Source organism: Astyanax mexicanus, chromosome 10 (genome assembly GCF_023375975.1).
Source record: "Astyanax mexicanus isolate ESR-SI-001 chromosome 10, AstMex3_surface, whole genome shotgun sequence".
NCBI classification, from domain to species: Eukaryota; Metazoa; Chordata; class Actinopteri; order Characiformes; family Acestrorhamphidae; genus Astyanax; species Astyanax mexicanus.
Window position 1 is genome coordinate 7,650,001 of NC_064417.1, and position 18,665 is coordinate 7,668,665.

An 18,665-nucleotide genomic window follows, 5' to 3' on the forward strand; every position below is an offset into this window, starting at 1 on the left:
CGAAACTCAGAAACTACGCACTGAGGTACAGCTCAGATCAGACTCATTACTGCACTTCCAGTTTAGCCCCGCCCATTTTTACTGAAGTTATAAGAAGTGTTTCAGTCTTGACTGCTTTTTATATAAAGCAACAGGGTTATAAAGTGATAAGATTTAGAAGAGTATAAAAGACTTTAAGAACAATTCAAATGCCTGAGAGTTTTAGTATGGGATATAATTGATGCTAGAGTTATATGTATATATATTTATAGTTATATAGTTATATGTAGTTTATATATTAAACATTCAGCTTATTCAGATTATTTTATTTGTCCCCAATGGGCAATACAAAAGAAATAGAAAGTAGATCAAGAGTACAGAAAACACATACAGTAACACACACGCACGCACACACACACACACACACACAATAATACAAAGATTAAATATATGACTAAATTATATACTCCCCAACTCCATTACTTTATACTAAACTAACATTACTAAACTAATACAGTTGAATTATCATCTTTCGATTGAAACATTAGATAGATGCTCAGCTATCCTTTAGCTGAATGTCTACTAAATGTAACTGAACTGAGGTGAACCCTACACCCAACTGTAACCCACTCTCTAATCTTGCCATTTTAGGGTGTTTGTGGTTATATTTAAGGTTTAGGTTAAGGTCAGGGATACGTTTTAAAGTTGATTCATGGTTTAGGTCATTCTCTTTCTCATTTTTTGGCTTTCACAGACATATTCGGTCTCTTTCCAGCTTCTGCCAGAGTGTCTGTATGTTAGTTTTTAAAGAATGAACCAGTAGTCCTTGTAGAACTGTTAGAACTAAAGGTCGGAAAGCAGGTCGCAGTCCTCGCGAGCGTTGGTCGCGGCCGCCTCGGAAAACTGGTCTGGTTTGAGCTCAGAGGAGCTCCGGCACTGAACACGAGAGCATCGCTATTCCTCCTATTACACATCAATGCAGCGCTGCAGTGAGTTTCAAGCTGTAATTTTATTTCTTTAAAAAGATCAAAAATCAAGGAAATCCTACCTAGTGCTGCTTTAAGGATGGAGTTAGGTGTGGGGTTGTTTCTATAGAGAATCATTTACATTCAACTAAGAGTTAAGTTGCATTTAATAGACATTCAGTTGAATGTTAGTTAAATGTTAGTTGAGCATCTATGATGCATCTAAATTAAACCATCCAAATAAAGTGTTACCTGTATTTTTTTTTTTAAATGAATACAAATGATCATGATTAATGAAAGATAAAAGTATTTAAGTTAAACAAATACAATATCATGAAGGGATGCACTGAAATTAAAGTTTTTGGCCAAAAGTTTTTTGCAGGTTTTATTTTTTTTTTTTCACCATGGCATAAATTACTGTTTTTTTAAAAATAGAAAATCCAAATCCAGAAAACTTATATATATAAATGTTTTTAAGATGGACATTTTAAAATTCCAGCAGTCAGTTCTCTCACTTATTTAGATGAACACCGAAGATGCTTTTCTTTCAGTGGATTAATATTAATTTAATATCTAATGTCATGAGTTTATCTATAAAAAATATGTAAAATGTAGAATTAGTTTTATTAATCTGCATGATGTGTCGACGTTGACTGTTGTGAATGTGTCCCACAGTTGCAGACGTTTCAGGAAGACGTGGAGAAGATGTACAGAGATGACATTTTCAACATGGAGTCGGTGAGAGAGAGGCTGCGGTCTTTTAATAACCGTGTTCAGAACTGCAGGACCATTCCAGAAGACTTCAGGAGTAAGGGTACTTAGATTAAGCTTCGTTCAGTATGATGTTCTTTTTAATGCCAGATATAATGGGACACATCTTTCAGAAAGTTCCACTCTTTTCACTTTAGTCCAAAGAATTTTTTTCCAAAGTCCTAAAGATCATAAAGATGTTTTAAGGCAAATGTGAGACGAGCTTTTGTGTTCTTTTTAGTCAGAAGTGTTTTTTTTTTACCTGAGAACTCTTCCATAGAGACCATTTTTGAGCAGTCTCTGTCTTATTATTAAATCATTAACACTGACCTTAACTGAGGTATGTGAGGCCTGTAGTTGTTTAGATGTTGTTCTTGGTTCTTTTGGGACCTCCTGGATGAGTTTTTCATGTCCTTTTGGAGTAATTTTGGTAGGCCGGTCACTCCTGGGAAGGTTCACCACTGTTCCATGTTATCTAATAGCTATTTGTTTTTTGTTTTGTTGTTATTTATTTACTTACAAAAAAATCATAGGGTTCTTTTCCCCCTTCTATTATGTTCATTTGTCAGGAACAGCAATGTTTCAGGGTTAATTTGACCTGGTGCATGTTTAATTATCCAAAAGATGTATGAAACCTAAAGAAATAACTTAATTACTAATTATTCCTTCAATATTAAGTGCAATAGTGTTCCTTACCTCTAACAGGTAATGTGTCAATTAAGATATTTCACTCGTTTTTCATAAAAAAAATATGTTTAAACTTTTTCTTTTTTTATTTTTCTTTATTATTTTTGAAAGACCAACATATAAAACAATAGTTTGACATAACATTGAAACATAACATTGCAGTTTTGTTTTAGTTTTTGGGTTAATCTTATATTATATGTTAATTACACTAAATAAGGCAAGCAGAAGAAGTTTCATACTGAAAAAAATAAAAGACTTTTAACTATTTTTCTTCTATCTTCATACTTTAAAACGGGTCAAACTGACCCGGAACATAACAGGAAGGCTATGATGAGTGCATTATGAGAAAAAGTTGTGACCAACTTCTCATGGTCTCATGGTTAATATACACTTACAGTTTCCACATTAATCACAGGTGTTAATGCATTAATGAGGTAACATTGACAGTACTAACATTACTAAAATGATATCTGTTTTCCAGGCTCCTGTTATCATCGTATTATGAAAAACATCAGCTCTCCAGTGAACACCAAGCTGAGTCCATACGGAAAGTCCTACATCTCTGGGGGTTGGGGTCGGGACACCAGCGCCACCAGCGAGATGGAAAGATACTGGGTCCAGCCTTTGGTCAGCGGCCACAGGTTTGGCAACATCATCCGCCTGTACCAGTCGTTTGAGGACTTCATGTCTGGTAGAAACTACAAGGATGAAATCATAGCTCCCTCATACAGTCATAGTGATGCGGTTCAAGGCCCGGGCACCATCATGTACGATGGCGTTGTGTACTATCAGTGCTACACCGCGGCAGAGCTGTGCGGCTTTGACCTCCAGACCAAGAAGGTCCAACGCCTCAAGCTGCCTGACGCCGGAATCAACAACAAATTCCCATACTGCTACTACACCTGCCGCGACTGGACCGACATCGACCTGGCGGCAGACAGCCAGGGCCTGTGGGTGATGTACTCCACCGAAGCTAACCATGGGAACATGGTCCTGAGCCGAGTGGACACCGAACACTTCAACATCACGCACACCTGGAAGACCAGGCTCTTCAAACGCTCTGTCACCAACGCCTTCATGGTGTGCGGCGTGCTGTACGCCACGCGCTATGTTGACCTATACAGAGAGGAGGTGTTCTACGCCTTTGACACGACCACCGGGATGGAGGACAACATGCTCTCCCTGCCACTGGAGAAGGTTTCAGCCGGCATCGCCAACCTCCACTACAACCCCACCGACATGAAGCTCTACATGTACAACGATGGCTACCTTATGGCCTACCAAGCGTTCTTCTGAAGAGATCGAACAGGAAACGAACTCAAGACCAAGTTTATTCATAAGGCAGGATTTTATATTTCTACTTAACTGGTAAAAATATATATATACTCCAATGTGTTTTGCATGTGAAGGAATAAATAAAATAAATAAAATAAATAAATAAAAGTGTTGTGACTGGTTGTTTTTCTGATTTTTTAAATGTTCGTTAATGGTAGCCCAACAATTCCCAGTCAAGATTTTTTCCCCTCCATTCTGATCTGAAAAATGTTGATTATCGGCATTCCGTACTTTTGGGATGAGTTGGGAAGTTGGGGATGAGATGATGAAGAAGAGGTGGGATGGTGGTCTTCATGCAATATTGTGGCTTCACTAAGGTTTTTGTCCTTTTGTCACTGAATCCAAACAAATCCTCACAGCAATTCTCTGAAATCCAATTGAAAGCCTTCCCCAAACAGTAGAGTTGTAGAGTTATGCCAACAAAAGTAAGATGAAATCTTTTTTTTTTTTTTCAGAAGAAAAATAATCCTGAGAAGACGTTCCAATACTTTTTCCCATCTACTGTACTTTATAATGTATATGGAAATGTGTGGTGTTAATCAATTAAAAAAATAATATTAGGATTATCCCAACTGAATTCAGTCATTAATCTCACTTCATCACTTAATCACACCTCTTCTTCTTCTTCTAAAGACTAAAGCATTCTGATCTGAAAACCATGCCACTAATTGTTGACAGATACAGTGTCAATCAGATCCAGTGATTCTGTAAATAATGAGGCCACAGACTGTAAAATGGGCTACTAATTAAAGTTTTTGTTGTAACATGTTTACATTTTATTAATAAACAAGATTACCCACTAACACAATTCTGGATAATTTTTTAACATATTTACAATTGTTTCCCTACAACATGCCAAAATTAAATACCACACGTTCCAAACCTTAAATACAGCATAAACAGCAACTTCTGCAACAGAAAAGAGTAAAAAAAAAAAAAAAAAAAAAAAAATATATATATATATATATATATATATATATATATATATATATATATATATATATATATATATATATATATTAAAACTGAATGTATTGTTAACAAGAAATAAAAAGCTATGACTGTAGCATGATAAATAGCCAGGTGCTGTTAGTGACAGAGAAGAAAGGAGAATAATAGTTGTGCCAGGATAAGGAATACATTAGAATACTGTTCCAAAGTTAATAGGTAACTAAGCAGGAACTAAGCAGTAACTAATTATTAGTGCTGCATTAACACCTAAATCCCTCCCATTAACTAGCAGAGAGTACTGAGTAATTATGTGTAAGTCTCAGTAACTAATGTAGAGTTAATAGTGAACTACTATGATCATTAGTTTAGTACTATCTACTGAGTAATTACTCAGTACTAGAGGTGGAAAGTAACTAATTACATTTACTCACATTGCTGTGATTAAGTAGATTTTATGAGTAATTTGTAATTTTTAAAGTCGTTTTTAAAATAGGTAGTTTTACTTTTACTCAAGCACATTTTGACACAATTAATTTACTTCGCTACATTGGAAAATTCCCCCTTACTGAGTAAAAAAATAAATGCTGGGAAAAAAAAAATTGAGTTTTGTTCTCCATGGTAGCGCAGCTGAACTTCTCCATGCAGTGTTTATTACGGTTAGCGGGAGAGACGCTGTGTAAATCAGTTGTGTAGTCTGGGGTCTGTGCACGCGGCTCGGGGGAACCGGTGTTCTGTTGAGTTAGCTACCCATCGATATGTGCTTCTTTACGGCACTGCGCATGCACCGACCAACAGTTTTTCATATGTTTTCATGTTTTTCATAATAATTCCTGAAGTTTTTAATAGGAACATTAAACAATCTGCTTGGATGTTAAAAAAAAACATGTAAATAGCAGTTAAAGCATAGCAATGACAAGTTAAAAGATAATAATGAACTGTAAAACTATAAAAATACAGTTTATAGTCACCCATATGGCCATAACCTTTTAACTTTTTAACAGTAAATAAAAAAATGGATCATAGAAACCTATACCACTTGTTCTTGAAAATGTTTTATGGGGTGGTCTGAACAAACACTGCCTACAAGGTCCAAATTATTTATGATTATTTATTTATTATTTATGTTTTTGTTTTTACTTTTTTACATCAAATAAATAAAAGTAACTATGTAACTTTTACTCAAATTACATTTTAAATTGAGTACTTTTTTTTTACTTTTACTCGAGTAGATTTTTAGATGGGTACTTTTACTTTTACTTGAGTAGAATTTTAGCAAAGTAAAGTTACTTTTACTTAATTACAATTTTTCAGTACTTTTTCCACCTCTGCTCAGTACTCCCTGGTAGTTAAAGGGAGGGATTCAGGTGTTAATGCAGCACTATTATTAACTGTGGAACAGTATTATATAATGTTACCGCCCAGTCCTGTTGTACAAACTCCATATGAACTCTTACATTACTGTGCTGCATAAAATATTCAGGGTTTTTTTTTTTCACCTAATTATTAGTTCTAACCTGCCTCTGTCCCGTCTTTATTTGGAATGTGTTGCAGGCCCGAGGTAACATTGAAGCCTTGAAGGTATTCTTTTATATTAGACTTTAATTAGCAACCTTGAGATTGTGAGGATTTGGTGTCCATATTAATAAAACAGCATATAATATATTATAATTACATTTTAGTAGAAAGACAATACTTTGCGTTGTAAATTATTTATTTTATTGTAAATTTGCCATTGTTAAATAACACTTGTAGTCTTATTTTTTTCATTACTTTCACAGTTTTACTTTAACCCTATCAGTGCTGATTTAACAGTGGAAATGTATGTGTGTGATTTAGCTGGAAAAGCATTAAAGCTTTGTTTGGGAGCTGGCTCCCTCTTGTGGTAAGAGCTTTTCTGGAAAAGCAGGAAATCTTACTATCAGACCTGGGGACCTGTTCATCCGTGGAATCTGTGGTGCACGTAATTACACACTGAATTAATCAATAGTCCTTGATATGATACATAATTAAATCCATACAGTTGACTTATTCATTACATCTGGCTTCATTGTCTTCCTAAAACAAAAAAGCCACAGAACCAGATATGTGGTTCATGGTTGACACTTTCAAGCAGTTGCTAGGTTGTTGCTACATGCTGACTAGCTTGTTGCTAGGTGGTTTCTGTGGTGTTTCAATATGTTTGGTATGGTGGTGCTATAGGTGATTCATTTGATTTTAATAGGTGGTTGGTCTATCTTTGCCAAATGATTGTTAGGTGGTTGTTATGATGTTACAAGATTGTTCCTATGGTAGCCCAGGTGGTTGCTAGGTGGTTACTGTGGTGTTTCTAGGTGGATAATACAATGTCCTTAGTGGTTCTTATGCTGTTTGCTCTGTGGTTTCTTAGATTTCTTAGTTGTGGGGGTGATGCTGGATGCAAGATTAATGTTTTTTCATGGTATCCCAAGTGGTTGCTATTATTTTACTAAATGGTTGCTATGGTTTGCTGGGATTTCACTTAATTAGTTAATAGTGTCCAACTGTGAGTAATTTAGTATCAGTATGAATACATCTATTCTGTAAATGCCTCAGCGGTTTGTTAGAGAACACTAGTGAACAAACAGCATCATGAAGACCAAGGAACTCACCAGACAGGTCAGAGATAAAGTTTAAAGCAGGGTTAGGTTATAAAAACATATCCCAAGCTTTGAGCATCCCAAAGAGCACTGTTTAATCAATAGACAAGAGAGAGAGAGATACAGAGAGAACAATGACGAGAGTGAGAGAAAACGCTGCAATTTAAAAAAATAAAAAGGCTAGTGGAAGTGATGCACGGAGACAGACACAGATTCTCCTGATGAACATTTTCATCACCTGGTAAGAAACCCACAATTACAGTGTCATGAGCAAATGTCTACAATGAGCCGTTTCAAAGAGCGTATAGTGATTTCTAGCTTGTAGTGTGAAAAAAAGTATTTATTTGAATATCTCACGAAAAAAGTAAAATGAACTGAACTTTGAACTAGTTCAGAATTAAAATTGTAAACTTTGAACTTGAACTGTTCACTTTGAGCACGTATGAACTTGAACTAGTTCAGAAAAGCTGTGAACTGGCACAATACTGGGTGTAAGGTAACAGTGTGTGTTTATCGAAAATGTGTTTTGATATATGTTTTTTACAAAAAAGAGCCAATGCCAATGAGTTTGAGTTAGAAAAAATATTTTTTTTGTATCATTTGATGAAAAATGAAAACGGGTCCCACAGACCACACAAGGGTTAAATGAATATTCTGTTTTAGTGCATTAAACCAGCCAACAAGTAACTCAATTAAAGTTTATTTACATATAGCACTCCCACAGTATATCCGGCATTAGATGCACTTTTTCACTTACTGCCCAAGCCTTGTAGTGTTAAATTATGTGTTGTGTAATATAGTGTGATTGTGTAGTGTTATATAATTATTTTCCTTAAACAATACATTTAAACACAGCAGTATACAGCAGTATATGACAATAACAGTTTTCTGTATAGTTTATTTTGTGAATGGAGCCACTAATGGCGTTATATACAACCAAAGCCAGTGTAATTTTGTTTTACACATAAAAAAAATAGTTTACAATCTACATATATTCTAGAGAAGAAACTGATGAATTTAAAATGAGTCACTTCGTCAATGTGAATGTAATCAAGTGTGATAAATAATAAGGACCAATGACAGAAAAACCTCAGTCATTCCCACAATAGACTCTTCTCTCTGCTGTGGCCAGGATGAACCCTGCCCTGGCCGCAGTGTTTAAGGCTATACGAGCAAGTTACCATGTTTTGTATTGCTGAGTGAGATTATATGCTGACTAGGTCTAGCTGGTCACTGTTGCATTACTGCAAGCTTACAGTTAGCATTTAGGAAGATGTTTAGTTATTAAGTAATGTAAAACAGGCCTAAGTTCTTGGGTTGTCAGTCAGCAAAACTTGATAGATGAATAGGTATTAAATATATATATAAAAAATATATAATGCTGATATATAAGCAGCCCCAGGGAAAGCAGCTTGTGGGCCAGAGCTTGCTTGCCACCTTCATTTAAACTTTTTAATAAACCAAGCTTTACTTTAGAAAATATTAACACGACATTTAAAAAATGTAAAATATTGGATTTTTTTTCTATTCATTGCAAACAATTAGTTGAAAGGCTACCACTTTACAATAAGACTACCTTTATAAAGGGTTTATAAATGGTTTACAATTAGTTTATTTATGGTTAGTAATTAGGTTGTTAATGCCTTAAAAATCATTAATAATCAGTTATAACACATACGTAGAAAGGGCAACAATATAGATGGCTGTGGGTTCATTGTTGTCCTTTCTACATATGTGTTATAACTGATGATACTAATGATTTTTAAAGCATTTACAACCTAATAACTAACTATTAATAAACTAATGGTAAACCATTTATAAACCCTTTATAAAGGTAGTCTTATTTTAAAGTGGTACCGTTGAAAGTGTCTTTAGAATATCTTCCAACTAATATATTATTTATGCAAACTATATGCAATAGGAAAGTTGGAAAAATATAGTTATATTATAACCATTATATACCACACACACACACAAACACACACACACACACACACACACACACACACACACACACACATTTGAATCTCATGATTTTAATATCAATATTACAAATGATTGAGAGAGGAGCAGCAGCAGGGGTTTCAGATGAAGAGGATGGAGGAGAGCAGAGATCCCAGCATGATGAAGAGACTCAGCTTCACCCCCACAGCACTGTTACAAAAATCCCAGTCACAGCAGCTCATCCTATCAGAGTTTTGAGTTGCATCACACAGAGCCTTGGTTGCACATCCTTTCATCATTGTGGTCTGACCGTTCTCTGTACCTGAGAGAAAACCAGAGGGTTAAAGGATGTTTCTTCAGTTAAATCAAAACATTAGGCTAAGCCATATCCATATACAAATGTAATATGACCAGGTGCACGGCAATGCTCATTGCTATTTTACACTATGCCAACAATCTATTTTTACACCTTGCTCCTGCGTCCAATGGACTGGATAAGTTTTAAAATATAGTTTACACATAATAAAATTCTAGGCTACTAAAAGAGAGTAATCAGTACTGCAGTAAAAAGGCGCCTGTCTCGATCCAACCCAGCTATCAAATATACTTCTTTTTAATTGAGCTAAACTGCAGATAAGGTGCCGTTTAATCTGATATATTACCCAGATAATATACTGCTATAAACAAGCGGAGTCTAACATCTGTGCTGCATGCCTGATTAAAAAAAAAAACTTTGATTAAAAGCACAGCTGCACACAATCTTCTCCCTATAATTATGTTCTTCTCACGCCAGACAGCTCTGACCAATCAGAGGAGAGAATGTGCTTGCATGTTTTTCGGTGCACATTTTGGTGCGTTTAGGTTTTTATGCCTGTGTGAAACCAAACCAAACAGAGGGAGAAAACGCTCCACATAAACAAACTCATCAACTGATCCAGATTTTAATTCAGAAATCCTGAGATGTTTATAATAATGTTTATTAAAAAAAAGTTTCTAATAACTAATTTCTCATGCATTCTTTTTTCCAGCACCCCATGTTAGCTTTATCTCCCTTCAAACATACACTATACAAGTATACTAATATTTTAAATGACAAACTAATATAAATATAGTTGCATTTTACATCTTACATTCATTCCCTAGTGAAAAAATACATTAAACTATACTAAGCATTATTATTCTATAATATATTATATATGCTATATATATGATATATATATATATATATATATATATATATATATATATATATATATATATATATATATATATATATATATATATATATATATACATACATACATACTATGCTACTAAAGTGTACTTGTAGTCACATTCAATCAGTATATAATCAGTATATTTAAAGATTGCTAAAATGGAACATCTTTTTTTTTGTACTTATTTTTTTTAAAGATAAAAATTGTACAAAAGTCTTCTATTTAAACATGTACAAAGTGACATTTAAAGATACTACTTCATGTATGTAACCCCATATTTTAAATATGATTACAGTAAAATTATAATACATTTAATGAGTATTACAACTGCATCACTATTATACACTGAGTATATTAGAAATGTACTAAGAATTGATGTTAAATATATTTAAATTAGAGTACAAATAAGCTTGTTGTTCCTGTCTTTTGTAAGTAGCACCCTTCTAGTATACTTCGTTGGGTATAAAAATATATTTTAATATACTGTACTTCAATTTTTAGCTTGTTACAAATTTACTTAAGATTTTATAAATGTTGTAATGTACTTTGTAATGTAATGTACTTTCTAAAAAGTTGTATGGTACATTGTACTTTAAGTGAACTACTGTAACAGTTGTTTTTAACACACTTTGCTAAAAATGTACAAAAGTATATTTGGAAATTAGTATTTAATATATTTTTTAAATACACTATATTTTGTATATATTTTTTAAAGTTTACTTTAAAACATTTAACATTTGATGAAAGCATAAGATTAATGGACTTTTTAATATATTTTATATATGAACGTAAATCTGCTAATATATTTACAGCATACTTTTTTAAGTACAATTAATTTTTTTTTTCACCAAGGTTCTTATATTTGCTTTTAAATAGCCACTATTAAAAAAACTTGCATCTTAAAAAGAACAAGTGATTCATCGCAGTTAATCACAGAATATTGTCACAATTAATCTGATTTTTTTTTTTTATCAATTGAGGTTTTTAATGGAAAAACTCAAACTTAAAATAGTAAAACCATAAAATATGTAATACATACTTTTCTTATTTGACTTATATTAGACTAAAAGTTTTTTTTTTGTTCTGGTCAACTAAATATACACTAAAACTAGACTAAAATATGACTAAAACTATTATACATTTTAGTCAAAATACTAAAACTCTTAATAATTCAAAACCAAAATTAACACTGCTTCATGGACCTAATCGCACCTTTACAGATTTCAACTCAAGGTCACTTTCAAATGAAAAATACTGACACAATAATAATCATAATGAAATAATAATCATTTTTACAAACACTGAATACTTTAATCTAACCCTTGTGTGGTGTTCATATTTTTGTTACTCGTTTACTTTGTTACTTGTATTTAATTCAGCAAAATTAAGCAATTCTTAATTAAAATGCTTTACACATGCTTGCTTCACCTAAATTGCAAGCAATATAAACAGCTTACATGGTTAATATTTGCCCTTTACCTTTCTTATGTTACATTTCTTTCAAAAAGTGCTACTCTTTTTTTTATTAGTTTTTTAATAAAATGTAAAAGAAAATGAATTAAACTCAAGATATGAGGTGAACATTTGTTTAGTTTTAAATTTACAAATGAAGCAATGTTTTTTGATATATGTTTTTCACAAAAAATGAGCCAATGCCAATGAGTTTGAGTTACAAAAAATATTTTTTTTGTATCATTTGATGAAAAATGAAAACGGGTCCCACAGACCCGAACACCACACAAGGGTTAATACATTTAAATATGTAAAACTTTCTAAATGCAAAATTCAAAATTTTCTTCAAAATTTAAGATTCAATTCAAGCAGTTTATTGTCATGTGCACAGTAAGAAACAAGTTTCCTCGTACAAGGAAATTCTTTTTTTGCTCCTCGCCAAGTATTCTGCATAAAGATAGAAAATTACAAAATCTACAATAAAAATTAAGAAATACATGCAGAAAATAATAATCTATAAAATCTATTAAAACTTTTAAATGAGTTAAAAGAGCTGTCAGTGATGGTAACATGAGAGGTGAGAACTTACTTGTTCCAGTAAAGCAGCGCTGGTATTCAGGTCCACACACCATAGTTGAACACACCGTGTTAACACAAGTGTGACATCTCAGCGCTTCTGTAGCCTGGAAAGCTTCACAAGTAAAAACAAACAGTAACATTAAAGATGTGAGAAGAAACACAAACTATTAGTAAAGCAGTGGTAGTCATCTTTACACACACACACATACACACACACACACACACACACACTACACAAAAATTAACAATAACAAATACATATTAAATCAGTCTATAATTCTGCTTCTTATCTTCATAAGAAGGTGTTTACATTACACTTGGCAACATTTATTCAGACTTATAGTCCCTTGCGGAAACGTCTATGTTTATTATAATGTTGGATAAGTTGAATTTACTTTCAAAAATTGAGGAAACCGGTTGCCTTAAAAATGTTAAATAATGGGTTAAGAAAACTTAAGTAAACATAACTTAGAACTTCAAGTTATTACAACTAAAGGGGAAGTTGATTTAACTTATTTATTTCTGTTGTATTGTAAGACTGCACTGTAAATCCGATAAGTGGACTAAACTCAAAACTTTAGTCGTAACTAATACATTTTAAGTTCATGTAATATAATTTTGAAGTACAGTGAACTTAACAAATACATAAACATATACATTTAAAATGAATATTTTCCTGAACTTAAAAATACTCATAGAAAAATAGATGAAAAGAAAACAGTAAAGAATTGAAAGTACTGAGAGCACAGTGAGAACACAGAGTTACTGCAGCTCAGTAAATGATGCTCGTTCTACAGCCAACAACACAGAGACCAAGTATTTAATCATAATATGTGATCTACCAGTTTACCTAATCTAGCCTGGGAGGAATCACTACACACTGATGGTGAGTGTCAGAAACTGTTGGACACACCCAGTATGCAAATAGATTGTGACAGAAGCCAATGGAAAAGAAGCTGTTAATGACAACAGACTAAACTCAGTTATTATAAGTTGGTTCAACTCAAAAATCTCAGTTTAAGTGTATATGTGCCCACGAACTCAAAATAGTTGAGTATTGTTTACTACTATTACTACTATTACACTCGTATTGCTACTGCTATATACCACACTGTAAACCCAGAAGTTGTTTGAACTCAAATGATTTAAGTCTGTTTTACATAAAATTGGATATTTCTAAACAATACTCTAAACAAACTTTTTTGAGTTAGTTAAACATTTGTGAGCAAATAAGCATTCAATCTGAGATCTTTGAGTTGAACCAACTTATAATAACTGAGTTTAGTCTGTTGCCATCAGCAGCTTCTTTTCCATTGGCTTCTGTCACAATCTATTTGCATACTGGGTGTGTCCAACAGTTTCTGACACTCACCATCAGTGTGTAGTGATTCCCCCGGGGCTACCTTAGAAATACATCATATTTCCCTTTAGTTGTAATAACTTAATATTGAGGTAATATTGAGGTACAAAGGTACAAGGTACCTTTTAGTACCTTTTAGTGAAAGTCCTTTTTTGTACTCATGTTTTTTGTGCCAGTAAAGATTATAAACATTATAAACATTATCATCAACTGAATATGGCTCAAAAACTTGATGATCCAAAATTGCCTGGCTTTCAAATAAAAAATGTGCAATTAAAATTTATATTTTGTTTATTAGTACAGTGATACAGAATACTGAATGTACCCCTTGGCTGGTTAAATGGTACAAATTTGTACTTATTGTTGAGTGTAGAATTACAAATAAAAACAAAAAAAAGTGTTTCAGAGAAACAGAATAAAGAATAAAATAACATTGCTGTTCCCTTAAATGAGCTGCTGGTGTACCTTCACAGCGTAAATGCACAGGTCAGTATCCTCTGCTGAGACGCACAAAAGCGCTGCGCTGTTAAGATACGCATGCAGCAAAGTCACAGCCCACCTGAATGATTAATGAAGAGATTTAGTAAATGCCTTTTGTGCATTTTGCCCTCATGATAACAAAGACACACCGACACGCTCTAAATCCAGCTGCCTGATGTGCAATTGACCGGTGCGCTATAGATCACTAAAATAGGGCCCTAAATGATTTTGCCAGTATAACAGATAACCCTAGCCAACCAGCTACAATTTCTTCAGCTTGCTACACAGCAGCTACACACCATGCTGAGAGAACTTAATCCATTACTACTGTGGAATATTGAATAAAAAATATATATATAATATATATATATAGAAATCTTGTTATGGTCCTAAACACAAAGCTATGCTATGATCTAACCACCTTCAGACAGCCTGTACCTGTTTTAGTTGAGTTTTTTCCTTTACCTTTTTATTAATTTTAATTTATTTTGTCTTTTTATTGATATCATTTTATGTTTTACCTTTTAGACATTTTATTTTATTTATTTTATTCATTTCATCCTTTCATTAATGTTATTACTAGTTTTATTTTTGGCATTTTACCCTTTTATTTTATTTATTTCATCCTTTTATTTTATTATACTTTTTCTTAACTTACTTTTATTATTTTGTGTTATTTTAGCCCTCTATTTCTTTAACTGTGTTTACATTTTATTATTCTAACTATTTACCTCTTTGTTTTTTATGGCTTTACATTTTAGTCAGTCTGCATATCCTTTTATTCTGAATTATTTTATTTCTTCTTAGTTAAATCTTATATTGTTTGCCTGTTTTTATCATTTAGACTTATTTTTCAGTCCCTTTAATTTTAATAAATGCTCGGCTGCATTGAAAATAAGGGTTACCCTCAATGTATTTACCGAGTGGTAAATAAATAATTGATTGATTGATTGATTGATTGGTTTACCACTGTAGAAAGCAGGGATCAAAGTGCAGGGCCAGCCCAACAGTGAAGCCTTAGTTTGAGTTAGAAATAGTCAAGTCAAGTCAAGTCAAGTCAAGTAGTTTTATTGTCAATGCTGCATATGTACAGGACATACAGAGAATTGAAATTACGTTACTCTCCTTCCCAAATTTTACAGCAAGTACAGATAATAGATATAATAAAAGAGAATGGGAGACACTATGTGTACAATACAGCAGGGACACAAATAGACATACATGAGACAAAAACAAGGTGCAGTAGTGGTGTGGGGGAGAAATAGATATATAAATATAAGTAAAAAAAAAAAGAAATAGATATTTAATATAAAAGAGTGGGAGACACTATATGTACAATACAACAGAACACAATAAACATACGTAAGACGGAAGACAATAGTGCAATATTGATGGTGATTGGGATGGAATGACAGCATAAATAGTATATAACAGTAGTGCAAATATGGTATATAGCTTAACTGTATATAGCTAATACTGTTAATAATGTGGAAAGTAAATGATAAATGTTATTTACAACACTGAACACACAGTCCTCCCCAAGCTTATGGAAATAATTTTATTCAATTAATGGTTGTTCTACATGCTAATAAATTGGTATTTATATTAACCAAACTGGTCAACCACCCTGGTTATACTGGCAGATCAGCAAGACCAGCAAACTCAAATGTTGTGTTGGAGCTACTGAACCAGCCTGTTTATTTCCCAGCCTCTCTGGATTTTAAAGCGGCTTACTATTATGGGTTATATTGCAATGGTTTGTTTATCTTATGAAGATTCTGATTAAGTTTATTATGCAGTAAAAAAAGGAGAGAAGTTTGTTGTTTCATTGTTGTACATTAAACCACACTAAGCCATCAAGCCATCCTTATAAAAGCATGATTAAGCCTTTTTACTAGTGGTGTCAATCGATTAAAAAATTTAATCTGATAAATCACAACAAAATTCTGTGATTAACTGCGATTAATTGCATTTGTTTTTCTTCTAATTTTTTATAGTCTTATAGACATACATTTACATTATAGTGGAGATTTAAATGTAAATAAAAGAATGAATGTAAGCAATGTAAAATGCAATTACTATATATTAGTGGTGTCAATTAAAATAATAGTATATACTTGAATTTTTGAGGGGAGATTAAATCAACGCAGGGTGCTGGAATAAAGAATGCACGATAAATTGGACTGTAAATGTCTCAGCTTGGTTGTGAGGATTTCTGAATTCGAACTTAATTAGATGAGAATAAAAATCGATAAATCAGCGATAAGGAGCAGGGCAGGAAAGCGCTGGTGTGTGTGTGAGTACGTGTGAGAGAAAGAGAGAGAGAGAAATAGAGAGAGAGAAATAAAGTTCTCTGACCGGGTCTGAGCTGGAAGTTCAGAGCACACCGTTCAAACGTTTAGCCAGACAACAGATCAGTGGTTTGGGCGGGGGCGGGGCAGATTACAGCAGAAGTAGGAGTCAAACTTGGTGCCTTAATTAATTTGCGTTAAAAAAATAGTAACGTGGCGCCGAGTGGTTCAGCGGTCTAAAGCGCTGCCACTATGAGCGGGAGGTCGCAGGTTTGAACCCCCGCTCGTGCAGCTTTGCTATCAAGCTGCTGGCGCTCAGAGGGAGCACTATTGGCCCTGCTCCCTCTGGGTGGGTAGACGGCGCTCTCTCCCCACATCACTCCTATGGTGATGTCCACAGCACAGGGCATCTGTGAGCTGATGTATCAGAGCCGAGCCGCTGTGCTTTCCTCTGAGCGTTAGCGCTGTGATGCTGCTCGGCAATGCTGCATCAGCAGCAGCTCGAAAAGAAGCGGTGGCTGACTTCACATGTATCGGAGGAAGCATGTGTTAGTCTTTACCCTCCTTTTTTTGAGGCATCACTAGTGATAGAGGGAGTGCGAATGAGTGGGTTGGGTAACTGCCTGTGTAAATTGGGGAGAAAATGGGAAAATTTTGAAATAAAATTATATAAAAAAAAAATAATAAAAACAGCACACGTTAACACACACCTTATTTTAGTGTTTCCTGCTGTAACACACCCAGTTGGATCAGATGTTCTGTTATCAAACGGTAAAACTCGTGACACAGTGCTGCTCCAGAGCCAGGACTGAGAACCACTGAGAAGCTGATGCTCACTATCTCTTCTTATCTGCCTTTTACAACTCTAACAGTAACACAGACTAGACTGCTCCACATAAACAGACTGAAAGAGGGTTTCACTTGTCTGAATACTTTAATGATCTTCAGTAAAAGAAGGACAATAATCGAAATTGTGATGGATGATGTTTGCTGGTGTACACTACAGCGTGACTATCCTGTGATGTCAGCTCAGTGTGCTTTAGCATTAGCTTTTTAAATAGCATTATTCTAATTACTACTTTTAAACATTATTATGTTTAAAAAATGTTTATTATTATTATTACATAATTCAGAGAATCCAGCGATGTTTAGGAGGAAACTGTACACAGAATAAAACATATAGGGTTGTTATACAGAACGTGATAGAAGCAGGTTTTTGAAAAGCCATTCATTCTGCCTATTGAGAAATTCAGCTTAGACACAGAACACCAAATATGGGCCTAAACAACATGGCGCTGACTGTAAAGTAATGACACGACTGCAGTGCTCCTACACATACTACACATACAAACAACATATTTTGCTCAATTCTGTCATGTTGACTATACTTTAATTTATATGACATTTTTCTGCTAAATTCTACAAATATTACAAAAATATTGGGATGTATTTAATAGTTTACTAGTTCAAGCAAAGTTTTAAATATATTATAAAATAAAATATTTGTATTATAATGAGCAAAGGTTACTGGGCTCAGGAATATTTTTTGTTTACAGTGTAGATTACAAGTGAACCTGTACAGGAAAGTTGCCTTTGGAAAAGACTCAAAGGGCTCTATCTCACACCCTGCACAAAGCATGTTGCCATGCTCTTTGCTATCTTACACCCCACCCTTAAAGTCAATTTTCACATCTTGCACTCAAGCTGTTAAAATACTGTCTGAGTTTGGGAATAAATCTACACTGATGGGCGTGGTGGTCTGGAAGTGAGGTGTGTTCAGGTCAGTTTCTGGAGTGTTTCTATCTTGGTGGTGGAAAAAAACACAGGAGCTCCACTGACTAAAACCACATTGCTGTTACCTTAAATGAGCTGGAGTGAACGTGCAGGTCAGTATCCTCTGCTGAGATGCACAAAGCACTACACTGTTAAGATACGAACACACAGATGATTAATTAAGAGAATTAGTTCATTCCTTTTGCGTGTTTCAAGTAGCACAAGGCGTTTTTTTTGCACCCTCCCGATACCAAAGACACACTAAAACACCCTAAATCCAGCTGCAC

The 18,665-nt window shown here is 33.9% G+C and overlaps 1 protein-coding gene and 1 long non-coding RNA gene across 3 annotated transcripts in view; one reads left to right on the plus strand and one right to left on the minus strand.

Moving 5' to 3' along the window:
* si:ch211-194m7.8 (olfactomedin-4) overlaps positions 1 to 4,476 on the plus strand; it is a 6,951-nt gene extending 2,475 nt beyond the window's left edge. The window contains exons 3-5 of one of the 2 annotated variants that reach the window (XM_049484448.1): positions 1 to 25; positions 1,620 to 1,752; positions 2,863 to 4,476. The exon at positions 1 to 25 is cut by the window's left edge and continues 188 nt beyond it. In XM_049484448.1, coding sequence (XP_049340405.1) covers positions 1 to 25; positions 1,620 to 1,752; positions 2,863 to 3,677 — 973 coding nt within the window. In that variant the 3' untranslated portion in view covers positions 3,678 to 4,476. Of the gene's footprint in view, positions 26 to 1,619; positions 1,759 to 2,862 lie in introns of both variants that reach the window. The other variant, XM_049484447.1, reaches the window with a different exon arrangement.
* A 4,826-nt stretch (positions 4,477 to 9,302) lies between these two features.
* Positions 9,303 to 13,155, minus strand: LOC125804752 (uncharacterized). The gene is made up of 2 exons (XR_007440924.1): positions 12,485 to 13,155; positions 9,303 to 9,548 (listed from the first exon to the last, which is right to left on the minus strand). It is a non-coding gene; the product is annotated as an uncharacterized LOC125804752 (long non-coding RNA).
* Between the last annotated feature and the right edge of the window lie 5,510 nt (positions 13,156 to 18,665).